This window comes from Ranitomeya imitator, chromosome 4 (genome assembly GCF_032444005.1).
Source record: "Ranitomeya imitator isolate aRanImi1 chromosome 4, aRanImi1.pri, whole genome shotgun sequence".
Taxonomy (NCBI): Eukaryota; Metazoa; Chordata; class Amphibia; order Anura; family Dendrobatidae; genus Ranitomeya; species Ranitomeya imitator.
The window spans coordinates 160,602,953-160,621,106 of record NC_091285.1 but is presented as its reverse complement, the minus strand read 5'-3'; the positions used below and the strand labels follow the sequence as shown (position 1 = coordinate 160,621,106).

Here is an 18,154-nt window from a genome sequence, read left to right as displayed (position 1 = left end):
TCAAAGGTATAATAAATTATATATGAACAACATAAATCAATTATTTGGAGCTACAACTTTTCTTAAAGGGGTTTTCCCAAGAACAAAACTACATTTTAATCAATAGATCTTGGAATAATAATAATTTCCACAATCAGATGTGTGTAAATAAACTGTTCCGCCATGTCCCTGTACGGTCAGACACGGCCATTACACAGTACACAGCAGGGGCACATTTATATGATTATCTCAGCACAGAAATATTTTATTTACACACATCCAATTGTGGGAGCTATTATTATTCCAAGATCTATTGATTAATATTTACTTTTGTTCATGGGAAAACCCCTTTAAGGAAAAGCTTTTGCTATTTCCCAAACGTTTCCCATGGGCTATTGTTTTAAACACTTCACGCCTTTTCATTACTCAATCCCCATGAGAAAAATCAATTCCTTAGTAGGAACTTTTTTCCAAGCAACACAAAATAATAGATATACTTCTGGCCAATATTGTCTAAATAGCAATCCTTTGGGTTAGCACCTACAAATCTATAATCACTGTGATTTTCTAAAATATAACGCCAACATTTTCTTCTGCCATGCAGATATGCGTGACATTGAAATACAATAATTGGGACAGTTACTGCTGATTAAAATTACAATTAGTCCCTATGGGTGGAAAGAATTAGACTGGATCTGATATTTCCAATACTTGTCAATAAGTTGCTCTTATAAGATACTTCATACACATGTGTGTTTCATACCTCTACGAAGAGAAGGGGGAAAATTCCCACTTGATCACCTAACTTGCCTTCGGCCCAGTTGTCATCTACTCGTCGAATTACACCAATAATATCATCCTGTAATAACAGATTTAAATTTGTGGATCAGAAATTTTAATACATTTTATGAAACAGGTGTTGTAGATAAGATACAAACCAATTCAAAGGAAAAATAAATTGACTGACAAATGTATGTTGATAAGCCAGAAATTTTTTTATAGCTTCATTTTTTTCAAAATCAAGCAGGAAATGGAAAGTTATAATATGACTAGTAAGAAAGATTAAAATCTGTTTTCAATATAAAGGTGCAAGAAAAATATCATCATAGATAAAAGTCAATCAGTGCTTGGTTAAGTTCCAGTTAACAGAATGGCATCACAGGCATAAGTATTGGGCCCTCTTCTTTTTTATATGTTTGTTAATGACTTTCTTCAGAGCTTACAGGAGAAAAAAATCTATAATTTTCAGGTGATATTAAGATCTGGAAAAAAAAAATAAAGTAAAATAATATAATGCTACAGAAGGATTTAAGGAAGCTTGAGACTTGGATAAAAAATGCTAAATTAAATTTAATGTGGATAAATGTGAGGTTGGGCTGAAGAAATAAAACACACAATTATGTAAATCCACCACTGAAAAAAAGAGAAAAAGGCTAGATTAAATTGGTTAATAGTAAATGCAACTTCGGCAGCTGGTACCAGGCAGCTTCTGCCAAAACAAATTAAATCATGAAATGTTTTAAAAAAGAAATGAATACTTAAAATGAGAGCATACAATTGACTTGTCAGACCACACATGTAAGACTTTGGAAAATGTTGAGCACCTGTGTATAGGAAGGACACTTTACAAAGTTCCTTTCTTTTGTAATTTTTGTTGTTAAGTCTGTAAGCAGAGGCAGCACTTCACTTTTATCAAACATTTACAGGTCCTTCTCAAAAAATTAGCATATAGTGTTAAATTTCATTATTTACCATAATGTAATGATTACAATTAAACTTTCATATATTATAGATTCATTATCCACCAACTGAAATTTGTCAGGTCTTTTATTGTTTTAATACTGATGATTTTGGCATACAACTCCTGATAACCCAAAAAACCTGTCTCAATAAATTAGCATATCAAGAAAAGGTTCTCTAAACGACCTATTACCCTAATCTTCTGAATCAACTAATTAACTCTAAACACATGCAAAAGATACCTGAGGCTTTTATAAACTCCCTGCCTGGTTCATTACTCAAAACCCCCATCATGGGTAAGACTAGCGACCTGACAGATGTCAAGAAGGCCATCATTGACACCCTCAAGCAAGAGGGTAAGACCCAGAAAGAAATTTCTCAACAAATAGGCTGTTCCCAGAGTGCTGTATCAAGGCACCTCAATGGTAAGTCTGTTGGAAGGAAACAATGTGGCAGAAAACGCTGTACAACGAGAAGAGGAGACCGGACCCTGAGGAAGATTGTGGAGAAGGACCGATTCCAGACCTTGGGGAACCTGAGGAAGCAGTGGACTGAGTCTGGTGTGGAAACATCCAGAGCCACCGTGCACAGGTGTGTGCAGGAAATGGGCTACAGGTGCCGCATTCCCCAGGTAAAGCCACTTTTGAACCATAAACAGCGGCAGAGGCGCCTGACCTGGGCTACAGAGAAGCAGCACTGGACTGTTGCTAAGTGGTCCCAAGTAGAGTTGAGCGACCTTGACCTTTTTAGAGTCGAGCCGGGTTTTGCGAAACCCGACTATGTCCAAAGTCGGGTCGAGTGAAATCGGCCGATTATGACGTAAAGTCGGGATCGACCGAAACACGAAACCCAATGCAAGTCAATGGGGCAGCATAGTCGGCAGTGAGTGGGGGCCAGGAAAACACCTAGAGTGCCCATTTTAATGTCAAAACCATCCATTCTTCTTAATGAAGCTTGTCAAGCGTAATTTACCTTATAATAATTGGAAGGCATTTGAAATTGGGGGTCATTTGGCTAAAGTTGTGGGGGGTAGGGCTGGTTCAAGTAATTAGTGGGCCCAGGAAATCTGGACCACGTCACGGCAGTGGAGCAGGGAGAGGTAAGTATTTCAACTTTGCAAGTGCTGTGAACCTGAGCAAGCAGGGGGGGCCCACTCGTTGGCATTGGCACTGGCACAGGGCCCCTCAAAGTACAGCGGTGTGTTTGCACGGCGGGGGCGCCTCCCACCGGCAGCAACACTTTTGCGTACTATGAGAGGCCCTGTGCCAGTGACGTCGCCAACTAGTATTCCTCCCCCCACCTGATGAAGGAACCTGCACTTTCATCTGCACCTTCCTCTTTGTCCCCGTGTAAGGTGGTATGGTATGCGGGAAGAGCAACCTGACTTTCAGCAGGGTCACAATGTTGTTGTGTAGCGTGCACGGGGAATGTTGCGTTATGGGTCAATGTACCAGCAGACTCATCTATCACTGGCTGGGCAATGGGCACGATGAAGTGGAAACACAGATATAGGCCCAAAGAAGAAAGTGGGCTAAATGCAGTTCAAAATTGGTAACACAGGAATAACCAGGGGGCATTGCAGTGGAGGACAACTGGAATGAGAGGCTGACACAGAGAGTAGGGCCAAATCAGTAAGTAGTCGAAATGCAGTTCAAAATTGGCAACCGTAGTAAACAGGCGGCACAGCTTTGTTCAGTGGAGGAGAACAGCAAGGAGTGGCAGACACCGATAGTAGGCCCCAACCCAACTAGTAGGCCAAATGCAGTTTAACATTAACAACTACTTAACGAGAGGCTGAAAATGGAATTTCAGGACAGGAAACCAGGAGAAGAGCAAGGAGCGGCAGACACCGATAGTAGGCCCCAAACCAACTAGTACGCCAAATGCAGTTGTTCCATTTAACCACAATTTAATGAGAGCCTGAAGATAGAAGCTCAGGAAAGGCAACCTGGTGAAAACCTTGGAGTGTAACACAACCTGTCTCTACACCCCATACCAAATTTGTAGGCCTAATGCAGCGTAGTTTCCACCAACTACTAAACGAGAGCCGGAAGATCGAAGCTCATGAAAGGCAACCCGGGGAACACCTTGGAGTGTAACACAACCTCTCTCTACACCACGAAAGGGCTGATTCTTAGGAAGGAAGGCTGTTGTAAATAAGCATTGCGCGTCCGAGGGTGATTATATTCTTATTCGGTATCTACTCACCCTCGGACGCGCCATGCTTCTTGATTTGTAATTAATGTTTATTTGCAATGTGCTTTTGACTTACTCAATTATTTTTTTAATTATTGATTTTATTAAATTAATAGTTTAACATCTTATTGGAAATAATTTAAAGGAGACGCGACAGGACAACACTCGGTGGATGCCATATCTGTGTTAACAACTCCAAAAAACTTTCAGTTAACTTCTTGCAGGAGAAAGAAATTGTAGCTGTTGGACCTTTGTAGTACAGTTCCAGATATTTGTTGTGTGTTTGTTTTGATTGTTAAAATGTCTGCATTTGAGATCTCAACACGATCTTATTTTTTATAATCAAATTAATTTTTTTTATATTTAATGATGTTGGTTCAAGGGGTACACGGGCAGCAATAGACAGGTCAGTGGAGGCCTAGTGGAAGGAGTGACGGCAGACAGGCATCAAAGGCCTAACATTGGGCTGGCTGTAGGCAAGTTAAAATTGGTTCCAGGGGAACACGGCCATCAGTGGCCTGGTCAGTGTAGTTGTAGTTGAAAGAACGGGACGCAGACAGGCTTCGAAGGCCTAACATAATAACATAGGGCTGGCTGTAGGCAAGTTAAAATTGGTTCCAGGGGAACACGGCCATCAGTGGCCTGGTCAGTGTAGTTGTAGTTGAAAGAACGGGACGCAGACAGGCTTCGAAGGCCTAACATAACAAACTTGGGCTGGCTGTAGGCACTTTTAAATTTGTTCCAGGGGTACATGGGCAGCAGTGTATGGTCAGTGGAAGTCTAGTGGAAGGAGTGACCGCAGACAGGCTTCCAAGGCCTAACATAACAAACTTGGGCTGGCTGTAGGCACTTTTAAATTGGTTCCAGGGGTACACGGGCAGCAGTGGTCTGGTCAGTGGAAGTCTAGTGGAAGGAGTGACCGCAGACAGGCTTCCAAGGCCTAACATAACAAACTTGGGTTGGCTGTAGGCACTTTTAAATTGGTTCCAGGGGTACACGGGCAGCAGTGGTCTGGTCTGTGGAAGTCTAGTGGAAGGAGTGACCGCAGACAGGCTTCGAAGGCCTAACATAACAAACTTGGGCTGGCTGTAGGCACTTTTAAATTGGTTCCAGGGGTACACGGGCAGCAGTGGTCTGGTCAGTGGAAGTCTAGTGGAAGGAGTGACCGCAGACAGGCTTCCAAGGCCTAACATAACAAACTTGGGCTGGCTGTAGGCACTTTTAAATTGGTTCCAGGGGTACACGGGCAGCAGTGGTCTGGTCAGTGGAAGTCTAGTGGAAGGAGTGACCGCAGACAGGCTTCCAAGGCCTAACATAACAAACTTGGGCTGGCTGTAGGCACTTTAAATTGGTTCCAGGGGTACACGGGCAGCAGTGGTCTGGTCTGTGGAAGTCTAGTGGAAGGAGTGACCGCAGACAGGCTTCGAAGGCCTAACATAACAAACTTGGGCTGGCTGTAGGCACTTTTAAATTGGTTCCAGGGTAACACGGCCAGCAGTGGCCTGGTCAGTGTAGTAGTTGTAGAAAGAAGGGACCGCAGACAGGCTTCGAAGGCCTAACATAACAAAAATGTCAAAACAATGGTATTGTCAGTGCCAGGCATTGAAGGATGTCAGCGCCTAGACTACACATTGGTGAAGCTGTGAGAGATAATTTTGCTAGTGGTAGAGCACTGTTTGAGCTGGGGGGGGGAACTGTCTTGTGGCCGGCGGTACAGGCACAGGGCCCCTCATATTACAACGGTGTGTCTGACGTTGGGTGCGCACCACCACCGCCAGAGACACTTTATTGTACTATGAGGGACCCAGTGGCAGTGCCGTCGACCAAAAGCGGCCACACCCACCTCTTCAGACAAACAGCACTCTCAAGGGTCCAAGCGCAAAGTGGCGATAGCACGGCCCCGTGTGGGGAGTTTGGCCATTTCGTGAGTTGGAAACATGTCGTATGCTGGACAATCAGGTGAAGAAAATTACGAGATTGGAAAAGTCATTCAGAATAGTCCACAGGCAAGACCTTTTCATAGGAAAGCTAGGTGTCAGCCGGGCAGGGTGGGGCAAAAGATTTTGAAATCCAGTTGTGGTTCATTTTAATGAAGGTTAGATCATCTACATTTTGGGTAGCCAGACGAGTCCTTTTTTCTGTTAGTATTGAACCTGCAGCACTGAATACTCTTTCTGATAGGACACTAGCTGCCGGGCAAGCAAGCTCCTGCAATGCATATTCTGCCAATTCTGGCCAGGTGTCTAATTTGGATGCCCAGTAATCAAATGGGAATGACGGTTGAGGGAGAACGTCGATAAGGGATGAAAAATAGTTTGTAACCATACTGGACAAATGTTGTCTCCTGTCACTTTGAATTGATGCTGCAGTACCTGTCCTGTCTGCGGTCATAGAAAAATCACTCCACAACCTGGTCAGAAAACCCCTCTGGCCAACGCCACTTCTGATTTCTGCCCCTCTAACACCTCTGGTCTGCTGGCCCCTGGAGCTCGTGTGAGAACGATCACGGGCGCTGTGTGCAGGGAATGCCAGAAGCAAACGGTCAACAAGAGTTGATTGTTTTGTTGCTAATATTAGTTCCAAGTTCTCATGTGGCATAATATTTTGCAATTTGCCTTTATAGCGAGGATCAAGGAGGCAGGCCAACCAGTAATCGTCATCGTTCATCATTTTTGTAATGCGTGTGTCCCTTTTGAGGATACGCAAGGCATAATCCGCCATGTGGGCCAAAGTTCCCGTTGTCAAATCTGCGGTTGTGCTTGGTTGAGGGGCAGTTGCAGGCAAATCTACGTCCCTTGTGTCCCTCAAAAAACCAGAACCCGGCCTTGCCACGCCACCAATTTCCCGTGCCCCCGGGAAAGCTTCCTCATTAAAAATATACTCATCCCCATCATCCTCCTCATCCTCCACCTCCTCTTCGCCCGGTACCTCGTCATGTACACTGCCCTGACCAGACAATCGCTGACTGTCATCAAGGCTTTCCTCTTCCTCTGGTGCAGACGCCTGATCCTTTATGTGCGTCAAACTTTGCATCAGCAGACGCATTAGGGGGATGCTCATGCTTATTATGGCGTTGTCTGCACTAACCAGCCGTGTGCATTCCTCAAAACACTGAAGGACTTGACACATGTCTTGAATCTTCGACCACTGCACACCTGACAACTCCATGTCTGCCATCCTACTGCCTGCCCGTGTATGTGTATCCTCCCACAAAAACATAACAGCCCGCCTCTGTTCGCACAGTCTCTGAAGCATGTGCAGTGTTGAGTTCCACCTTGTTGCAACGTCTATGATTAGGCGATGCTGGGGAAGGTTCAAAGAACGCTGATAGGTCTGCATACGGCTGGAGTGTACAGGCGAACGGCGGATATGTGCGCAAAGTCCACGCACTTTGAGGAGCAGGTCGGATAACCCCGGATAACTTTTCAGGAAGCACTGCACCACCAGGTTTAAGGTGTGAGCCAGGCAAGGAATGTGTTTCAGTTGGGAAAGGGAGATGGCAGCCATGAAATTCCTTCCGTTATCACTCACTACCTTGCCTGCCTCAAGATCTACAGTGCCCAGCCACGACTGCGTTTCTTGCTGCAAGAACTCGGACAGAACTTCCGCGGTGTGTCTATTGTCGCCCAAACACTTCATAGCCAATACAGCCTGCTGACGTTTGCCAGTAGCTGCCCCATAATGGGAGACCTGGTGTGCAACAGTGGCAGGTGCGGATGGAGTGTTTGTGCGACTGCGGTCTGTGGACGAGCTCTTGCTTCTGCAGGAGGACGAGGAGGAGGAGGAGGAGGAGGGGGTGCGAACGGCTACAGACAACTGTTTACTAGACCGTGGGCTAGGCAGAACTGTCCCAAACTTGCTGTCCCCTGTGGACCCTGAATCCACCACATTTACCCAGTGTGCCGTGATGGACACGTAACGTCCCTGGCCATGCCTACTGGTCCATGCATCTGTTGTCAGGTGCACCTTTGTGCTCACAGATTGCCTGAGTGCATGGACGATGCGCTCTTTAACATGCTGGTGGAGGGCTGGGATGGCTTTTCTGGAAAAAAAGTGTCGACTGGGTAGCTCGTAGCGTGGTACAGCGTAGTCCATCAGGTCTTTGAAAGCTTCGCTTTCAACTAACCGGTAGGGCATCATCTCTAACGAGATTAGTCTAGCTATGTGGGCGTTCAAACCCTGTGTACGCGGATGCGAGGCTAAGTATTTCCTTTTTCTAACCATAGTCTCATGTAGGGTGAGCTGGACTGGAGAGCTGGAGATCGTGGAACTAGCGGGGGTGCCGGTGGACATGGCAGACTGAGAGACGGTGGGAGATGGTATTGTTGCCGCCGGTGCCCTAGATGCAGTGTTTCCTACTACGAAACTGGTGATTCCCTGACCCTGACTGCTTTGGCCTGGCAAAGATACCTGCACAGATACAGCAGGTGGTGCGCTAAATGGTGGTCCTACACTGCCGGAAGGGATGTTGCGTTGATGACTAGCTTCATTGGCCGAGGGTGCAACAACCTTAAGGGACGTTTGGTAGTTAGTCCAAGCTTTCAAATGCATGGTGGTTAAATGTCTATGCATGCAACTAGTATTGAGACTTTTCAGATTCTGACCTCTGCTTAAGGAAGTAGAACATTTTTGACAGATGACTTTGCGCTGATCAATTGGATGTTGTTTAAAAAAATGCCAGACTGCACTCTTTCTAGCATCGGATACCTTTTCAGGCATTGCAGACTGAGCTTTAACCGGATGGCCACGCTGTCCTCCACCAGGTTTTGGCTTTGCCACGCGTTTTGGGCAAGATACGGGCCCGGCAGATGGAACCTGTGGCGATGTTGATGCCTGCTGCGGCCCCTCCTCCTCCTCTGCTTCAGAACTGCTGCCGCCTGCACCCTGTTCCCCCAATGGCTGCCAATCGGGGTCAAGAACTGGGTCATCTAATAACTCTTCTTGTACCTCCTGCGCAACTTCGTCTGTGTCACCGTGTCGTTTGGTGGTATAGCGTTCGTGATGGGGCAACATAGTCTCATCAGGGTCTGATTCTTGATCAGCACCCTGCGAGGGCAATGTTGTGGTCTGAGTCAAAGGACCAGCATAGTAGTCTGGCTGTGGCTGTGCGTCAGTGCACTCCATGTCAGATTCAACTTGTAATGGGCATGGACTGTTAACTGCTTCACTTTCTAAGCCAGGGACGGTATGTGTAAAGAGCTCCATGGAGTAACCCGTTGTGTCGCCTGCTGCATTCTTCTCTGTTGTTGTTTTTGCTGAAGAGGACAAGGAAGTGACTTGTCCCTGACCGTGAACATCCACTAACGACGCGCTGCTTTTACTTTTACCAGTTTCACGAGAGGAGGCAAAAGAGCTAGAGGCTGAGTCAGCAAGATAAGCCAAAACTTGCTCTTGCTGCTCCGGCTTTAAAAGCGGTTTTCCTAATCCCAGAAAAGGGAGCGTTCGAGGCCTTGTGTAGCCGGACGACGAACCTGGCTCCACAGCTCCAGACTTAGGTGCAATATTTTTTTCCCCACGACCACCTGATGCTCCACCACTACCACTACCCTCATTACCAGCTGACAATGAACGCCCCCGGCCACGACCTCTTCCACTAGACTTCCTCATTGTTTTAAAAACGTAACCAAACTAACGTTATTTGTTGCAGTCACACAACTTACACGGTGAGCTATAACTTCAGTATGATTTAGCTACCCCTTTACAGGTTGGTGAGACCACAGCGAAAATCAGGCCCAATGTTACACACTCTGTTTTTGGTGGCTGCAAATTAGAGAGATGCCCCACACGCAGGACTGTCACTGAAGCACAAATGTTAATATTAATGTCACACTATTATTTTTTTTTTATTTTTATTTTTTTCAGGAACACTTTAGAAACCCCCCAAAAAAAAAAAAAATAGATTTTTGCAGGGAGAATTTAGAAAACAAATGTAACAAACTATATGCTTTCTATGGGCCACTGAGTGAGAGATGACGCACACAGGAATCAGGAGTGGCACACAAGCCCAGAGGCCAATATTTTTCTACCAATGATTGATGGAGTTATTTTCTCTGGTAGATTTTGGAACCCAAATCAAGGAAAAAAAATATAGGCTTTCTATGGACCACAATTGGAGAGAGAGAGAGAGAGAGAGAGAGAGAGAGAGAGATGGCACACCCAGGAGTCAAGACTGGCACACAAGCAGAAAGGCCAATATTAATCTCCCATTTTTTTGGGGGGTTTGTTTTTTTTTTTTTTTTTTTTTTTCAGGGAGACTTTAGAAAAAAAAATAATAAAAAAAATATGATTTTATCAGGAAGAATTTAGAAACCAAATAAAATAAAATGATTTTTTCAGGGAGAATTTATAAAACAAATAAAAACAAAAATAGGCGTTCTATGGCCCACTGACTGAGAGATGACGCACACAGGAGTCAGGAGTGGCACACAAGCCCAGAGGCCAATATTTTTCTACCAATGATTGATGTAGTTATTTTCTCTGGTAGATTTTGGAACCCAAATCAAGGAAAAAAAATATAGGCTTTCTATGGACCACAATTGGAGAGAGAGAGAGAGAGAGAGAGAGAGAGATGGCACACCCAGGAGTCAAGACTGGCACACAAGCAGAAAGGCCAATATTAATCTCCCATTTTTTTGGGGGTTTTTTTTTTTTTTTTTTTTTCAGGGAGACTTTAGAAAAAAAAATAATAAAAAAAATATGATTTTATCAGGAAGAATTTAGAAACCAAATAAAATAAAATGATTTTTTCAGGGAGAATTTATAAAACAAATAAAAACAAAAATAGGCGTTCTATGGCCCACTGACTGAGAGATGACGCACACAGGAGTCAGGAGTGGCACACAAGCCCAGAGGCCAATATTTTTCTACCAATGATTGATGTAGTTATTTTCTCTGGTAGATTTTGGAACCCAAATCAAGGAAAAAAAATATAGGCTTTCTATGGACCACAATTGGAGAGAGAGAGAGAGAGAGAGAGAGAGAGAGAGATGGCACACCCAGGAGTCAAGACTGGCACACAAGCAGAAAGGCCAATATTAATCTCCCACTGTTTTTTTTGGTTGTTTTTTTTTTTTTTTTTTCAGGGAGACTTTAGAAAAAAAAATAATAAAAAAAATATGATTTTATCAGGAAGAATTTAGAAACCAAATAAAATAAAATGATTTTTTCAGGAAGAATTTATAAAACAAATAAAACCAAAAATAGGCGTTCTATGGCCCACTGACTGAGAGATGACGCACACAGGAGTCAAGACTGGCACACAAGCAGAAAGGCCAATATTAATCTCCCACTGTTTTTTTTTTTTTTTTTTCAGGGAGACTTTAGAAAAAAAAATAATAAAAAAAATATGATTTTATCAGGAAGAATTTAGAAACCAAATAAAATAAAATGATTTTTTCAGGGAGAATTTATAAAACTAATAAAACAAAAAATAGGCGTTCTATGGCCCACTGAGTGAGAGATGACGCACACAGGAGTCAAGACTGGCACACAAGCAGAAAGGCCAATATTAATCCCCCACTGTTTTTTTTGTTTGTTTTTTTTTTTGTTTTGTTTTTTTCAGGGAGACTTTAGAAAAAAAAATAATACAAAAAATATGATTTTATCAGGAAGAATTTAGAAACCAAATAAAATAAAATGATTTTTTCAGGGAGAATTTAGAAAACAAATAAAACCAAAAATAGGCGTTCTATGGCCCACTGACTGAGAGAGAGAGAGAGAGAGATGGCACGCTTAGTACTGGCACACAAGCCCAAAGGGCAATATTAATCTCCCTTTTTTTTTCAGGGAGAATTTCTAAAACCCCCCAAAAAAAAAAAATAGGCTTTCTATGGCCCACTATTTGTGAGAGAGATGGGACGCTCAGGACTGGCACAGATGGCACGCTCAGGACTGGCACAGAAGCCCAGAGGCCAATATTAATCTCCCTTTTTTTCTGGGAGAATTTATAAAACCAAAAAAATATTTAAATAGGCTTTCTATGGCCCACTATTTGTGAGAGAGATGGCACGCTCAGGACTGGCACAGATGGCACGCTCACAACTGGCACACAAGCCCAGAGGCCAATATTAATCTCCCTTTTTTTCAGGGAGAATTTATAAAACCAAAAAAAAAATTAAATAGGCTTTCTATGGCCCACTATTTGTGAGAGAGATGGCACGCTCAGGACTGGCACAGATGGCACGCTCACAACTGGCACACAAGCCCAGAGGCCAATATTAATCTCCCTTTTTTCAGGGAAAATTTATAAAACCAAAAAAAAAATTAAATAGGCTTTCTATGGCCCACTATTTGTGAGAGAGATGGCACGCTCAGGGCTGGCACAGATGGCACGCTCACAACTGGCACACAAGCCCAGAGGCCAATATTAATCTCCCTTTTTTCAGGGAAAATTTATAAAACCAAAAAAAAAATTAAATAGGCTTTCTATGGCCCACTATTTGTGAGAGAGATGGCACGCTCAGGACTGGCACAGATGGCACGCTCACAACTGGCACACAACCCCAGAGGCCAATATTAATCTCCCTTTTTTTCAGGGAGAATTTATAAAACCAAAAAAAAAAATTAAATAGGCTTTCTATGGCCCACTATTTGTGAGAGAGATGGCACGCTCAGGGCTGGCACAGATGGCACGCTCACAACTGGCACACAAGCCCAGAGGCCAATATTAATCTCCCTTTTTTCAGGGAAAATTTATAAAACCAAAAAAAAAATTAAATAGGCTTTCTATGGCCCACTATTTGTGAGAGAGATGGCACGCTCAGGACTGGCACAGATGGCACGCTCACAACTGGCACACAAGCCCAGAGGCCAATATTAATCTCCCTTTTTTTTTCAGGGAGAATTTATAAAACCAAAAAAAAAATTAAATAGGCTTTCTATGGCCCACTATTTGTGAGAGAGATGGCACGCTCAGGGCCGGCACAGATGGCACGCTCAGGACTGGCACACAAGCCCAGAGGCCAATATTAATCTCCCTTTTTTTCAGGGAGAATTTATAAAACCCCAAAAAAAATAAAATAGGCTTTCTATGGCCCACTATTTGTGAGAGAGATGGCACACTCAGGACTGGCACACAAGCCCAAAGGCTAATATTAATCTCCCACTGTATTTTTATCAGGGAGAATTTATACACCCCACAAAAAAAAATACAGAAAAATGAAAAGGCTTTCTATGGCCCACTATGTGAGAGAGATGGCACACACAGGGATGGCACTCTAGCAGAAATGCCAAATTGCCAATCTTAATCTCCCACCAAAAAAAAAACAAAACAGGGAATGTCCTACAATTACTATCTCCCTGCCTGCAGTAATCTCAGCCAGGTATGGCAGGCAGCAATAAGGAGTGGACTGATGCACAAATCAAATAAAAAGTGTGGACAAACAAAAAAGATAGCTGTGCAGAAAGGAAGGAACAAGAGGATTTGTGCTTTGAAAAAAGCAGTTGGTTTGCACAGCGGCGTACACACAGCAATGCAGCTATCAGGGAGCCTTCTAGGGCAGCCCAATGAGCTACAGCGCTGAGGGGGAAAAAAAAAAAAAAAACTTCCACTGTCCCTGCACACCGAGGGTGGTGTTGGACAGTGCAAATCGCTGCAGCACAAGCGGTTTTGTGGTTAATGGACCCTGCCTAACGCTATCCCTGCTTCTGACAAAGCGGCAGCAACCTCTCCCTAAGCTCAGATCAGCAGCAGTAAGATGGCGGTCGGCGGGAACGCCTCTTTATAGCCCCTGTGACGTCGCAGACAGCAAGCCAATCACTGCAATGCCCTTCTCAAAGATGGTGGGGACCAGGACCTATGTCATCACGCTGCCCACACTCTGCGTTTACCTTCATTGGCTGAGAAATGGCGCTTTTCGCGTCATTGAAACGCGACTTTGGCGCGAAAGTCGCGTACCGCATGGCCGACCCCGCACAGGGGTCGGATCGGGTTTCATGAAACCCCGACTTAGCCAAAAGTCGGCGACTTTTGAAAATGTTCGACCCGTTTCGCTCAACCCTAGTCCCAAGTACTTTTTTCTGATGAAAGCAAATTTTGCATGTCATTCGGAAATCAAGGTGCCAGAGTCTGGAGGAAGACTGGGGAGAAGGAAATGCCAAAATGCCTGAAGTCCAGTGTCAAGTACCCACAGTCAGTGATGGTGTGGGGTGCCATGTCAGCTGCTGGTGTTGGTCCACTGTGTTTCATCAAGGGCAGGGTCAATGCAGCTAGCTATCAGGAGATTTTGGAGCACTTCATGCTTCCATTGGCTGAAATGCTTTATGGAGATGAAGATTTCATTTTTCAGCACGACCTGGCACCTGCTCACAGTGCCAAAACCACTGGTAAATGGTTTACTGACCATGGTATTACTGTGCTCAATTGGCCTGCCAACTCTCCTGACCTGAACCCCATAGAGAATCTGTGGGATATTGTGAAGAGAAAGTTGAGAGACGCAAGACCCAACACTCTGGATGAGCTTAAGGCCGCTATTGAAGCATCCTGGGCCTCCATAACATCTCAGCAGTGTCATAGGCTGATTGCCTCCATGCCACGCCGCATTGAAGCAGTCATTTCTGCCAAAGGATTCCCGACCAAGTATTGAGTGCATAACTGAACATTATTATTTGTTGTTTTTTTTGTTTGTTATTAAAAAACACTTTTATTTGATTGGATGGGTGAAATATGCTAATTTATAGAGACAGGTTTTTTGGGTTATCAGGAGTTGTATGCCAAAATCATCAGTATTAAAACAATAAAAGACCTGACAAATTTCAGTTGGTGGATAATGAATCTATAATATATGAAAGTTTAATTGTAATCATTACATTATGGTAAATAATGAAATTTAACACTATATGCTAATTTTTTGAGAAGGACCTGTATTTACAAACATATCAAGTTTATCCAAAGACTCAATTTGCTTTGAGTCTTGACCCTTATTTTTCAAGACTACTCCAATTCGTCCTCACATACTACTGGGCCAAATTTCTTTACTGATGGCAACCCATTCTTGCCTAATGAGTGCTTGGAGTTCATAATTTCTGTGTTTTTGAGTGTCCTCCCACTTTGAGGAGTAACCACAGGTTCTCAATGCAATTGAGATCTAGAAGGAATCCTGGCACCCAAAATGTCACTGTTTTGTACATTGAGCCACATGGTTTTCACTTTTGTCTTGTGACATGGTGCTCCATCAAAAAAGCATTGTACATCACCAAATTGTTCCTGTATTTTTGGGAAAACTTGCTCTTAGAGGAAGTTTAGAAACTTTTTATTCTTGGCGGTGTTCTTAGGCAAAATTGGAAGGGAACCCTACTTCTTTGGATGAAAAACAGCCCACAAATGAATGGTCTCTGAATGCTTTACTGTTGGTGTGACACATGACTCATGGCAGCGCTCACCGTTTCTTCTCCAGACAATCAATCCTCCATATGTCCTAAACAGTCTGAAGAGGGCTCCATCAATGAAAATAACTTTACCCCAGTATCCTGCAGTCTAATCCTTGTACTTCCTGCAGAATGCCAGTCTGACGGTTTTGAGTGGAGAGAAGTGGATTCTTTAGTGCCCTTTTTTGACAACAGGCAAGCCTCCAAAAGTCATTACCTTATTGTGGGTGCAGATGCATTGACACCTACTTGCTGCCATTCCTGAGCAAAATCTGCACTGGCATTGAACCAATTACAGAGCTATGAATCCTCTTTAGGAGACCATTCTAGCAATTGCTGGATCTTCTTGGGTGCTCTGAATCATCTTCAGAGCAATTGAAACTCTCTCTTTAAAGTTCTTGATGAACCGATAAATGGTTAATTTAATAATAATAATATTAATAATAATAATAATAATAATCACTAAAAATCACTAAAATTGACAAATCTCCGGGCCCGGATGGGATACACCCCCGAGTACTGCAGGAATTAAGTACAGTCATTGATAGACCATTATTTTTAATCTTTAAAGACTCCATAATAACAGGGTCTGTACCACAGGACTGGCGTATAGCAAATGTAGTGCCAATATTCAAAAAGGGGACAAAAACTGAGCTCGGAAATTATAGGCCAGTAAGCTTAACCTCTACTGTGGGTAAAATCCTGGAGGGCATTCTAAGGGATGATATACTGGAGTATCTGAAGAGGAATAACCTCATGACCCTGTATCAGCACAGGCTTACTAGGGACCGTTCATGTCAGACTAATCTGATCAGCTTCTATGAAGAGGTAAGTTCCGGACTGGACCAAGGGAACCCAGTGGACGTAGTGTATATGGACTTTTCAAAAGCTTTTGATACGGTGCCACACAGAAGGTTGATACATAAAATGAGAATAATGGGAATAGGGGAAAATATGTGTAAGTGGGTTAAGAGCTGGCTCAGGGATAGGAAACAAAGGGTGGTTCTTAATGGAGCACACTCGGACTGGGTCGCGGTTAGCAGTGGGGTACCACAGGGGTCAGTATTGGGCCCTCTTCTTTTTAACATATTTATTAATGACCTTGTAGGGGGCATTCAGAGCAGAATTTCAATATTTGCAGATGTGTTGTGAATTCTGTGGCAGAGCTCCCTCCAGTGGTCACAAGTGGTACTTCGGCTGATTCTCTCTGGGAGCTTCCGTTTGTGGAGGAAAGTGGTACTGCGGCTTCTGAGTTTCCTCCCTCAGGTGATCTGGTGAGGTCGTTAGGTGCTTCTCTACTTAACTCCACCTAATGCTTTGATCCATGCTTCCTATCAATGTTCCAGTGTTGGACTTGTTTTTCCCTGGATCATTCCTGTGGCCTGCTGCTCTGCATAGCTAAGTTCTTCTTTGCTATTTGTTTGCTATTTTTTCTGTCCAGCTTGTCTATTTGTTTTGCTGGTAGCTCTGGGACGCAAAGGGTGTACCTTCGTGCCGTTAGTTCGGTACGGAGGGTCTTTTTGCCCCCTTTGCGTGGTTTTCTTTAGGGTTTTGTGTAGACCGCAAAGTTATCTTTTCTATCCTCGCTCTGTTAAGAAAGTCGGGCCTCACTTTGCTGAATCTATTTCATCCCTACGTTTGTCTTGTCATCTTAACTCACAGTCATTATATGTGGGGGGCTGCCTTTTCCTTTGGGGTATTTCTCTGAGGCAAGGTAGGCTTATTTTCTATCTTCAGGCTAGTTAGTTTCTCAGGCTGTGCCGAGTTGCATAGGCAGAGTTAGGCGCAATCCACGGCTGCCTCTAGTGTTGTTTGGAGAGGATTAGGGATTGCGGTCTGCAGAGTTCCCACGTCTCAGAGCTCGTTCTATTATTTTGGGTTATTGTCAGATCACTGTATGTGCTCTGACCGCTATGTCCATTGTGATACTGAATTGCCTATCACAATAGTACAGGAAGCCAAAAGTGCTAATGATTCTCAATAGAGGGAAAAAAGAAGTTCTGAGACCATTTTTTTTCTTTGCACTGTGTTTTGCCTTTTTTTCCCCTAGACATTTGGGTGGTTCAGGACACAGGTGTAGCAATGGACATTAAAGGTCTGTCTTCATGTGTGGATCAGCTCACGGCAAGAGTTCAAAATATTCAAGATTTTGTGGTTCAGAATTCTTTGTTAGAACCGAGAATTCCTATTCCAGATTTGTTTTTTGGAGATAGAACTAAATTTCTGAGTTTCAAAAATAATTGTAAACTATTTCTGGCTTTGAAACCTCGCTCCTCTGGTGACCCAGTTCAACAGGTTAGGATCGTCATTTCTTTTTTGCGTGGCGACCCTCAGGACTGGGCATTTTCTCTTGCGTCAGGAGATCCTGCATTAAGTAATATCGATGCGTTTTTCCTGGCGCTTGGATTGCTGTACGATGAGCCTAATTCAGTGGATCAGGCAGAAAAAAATTTGCTGGCTCTTTGTCAGGCTCAGGATGAGATAGAGGTATATTGCCAGAAATTTAGAAAGTGGTCTGTGCTCACTCAATGGAATGAATCTGCGCTGGCAGCTATATTCAGAAAGGGTCTCTCTGAAGCCCTTAAGGATGTCATGGTGGGATTTCCTATGCCTGCTGGTTTGAATGAGTCTATGTCTTTGGCCATTCAGATCGGTCGACGCTTGCGTGAGCGTAAATCTGTGCACCATTTGGCGGTATTACCTGAGATTAGAGCCTGAGCCTATGCAGTGCGATAGGACTATGACCAGAGTTGAATGGCAAGAACACAGACATCTGAATGGGCTGTGTTTCTACTGTGGTGATTCCACTCATGCTATCTCTGATTGTCCTAAGCGCACTAAGCGGTTCGCTAGGTCTGCCACCATTGGTACAGTA

At 43.8% G+C, this 18,154-nt stretch overlaps 1 protein-coding gene across 2 annotated transcripts in view; it reads right to left on the bottom strand.

The window, feature by feature from the left end:
- Positions 1-18,154, bottom strand: part of SH3RF2 (SH3 domain containing ring finger 2) — a 229,990-nt gene that overhangs the window by 68,697 nt on the left and 143,139 nt on the right. For both annotated transcript variants that reach the window (XM_069764064.1, XM_069764066.1), the window contains exon 4: positions 743-838. In XM_069764064.1, coding sequence (XP_069620165.1) covers positions 743-838 — 96 coding nt within the window. The remainder of the gene's footprint in view (positions 1-742; positions 839-18,154) is intronic.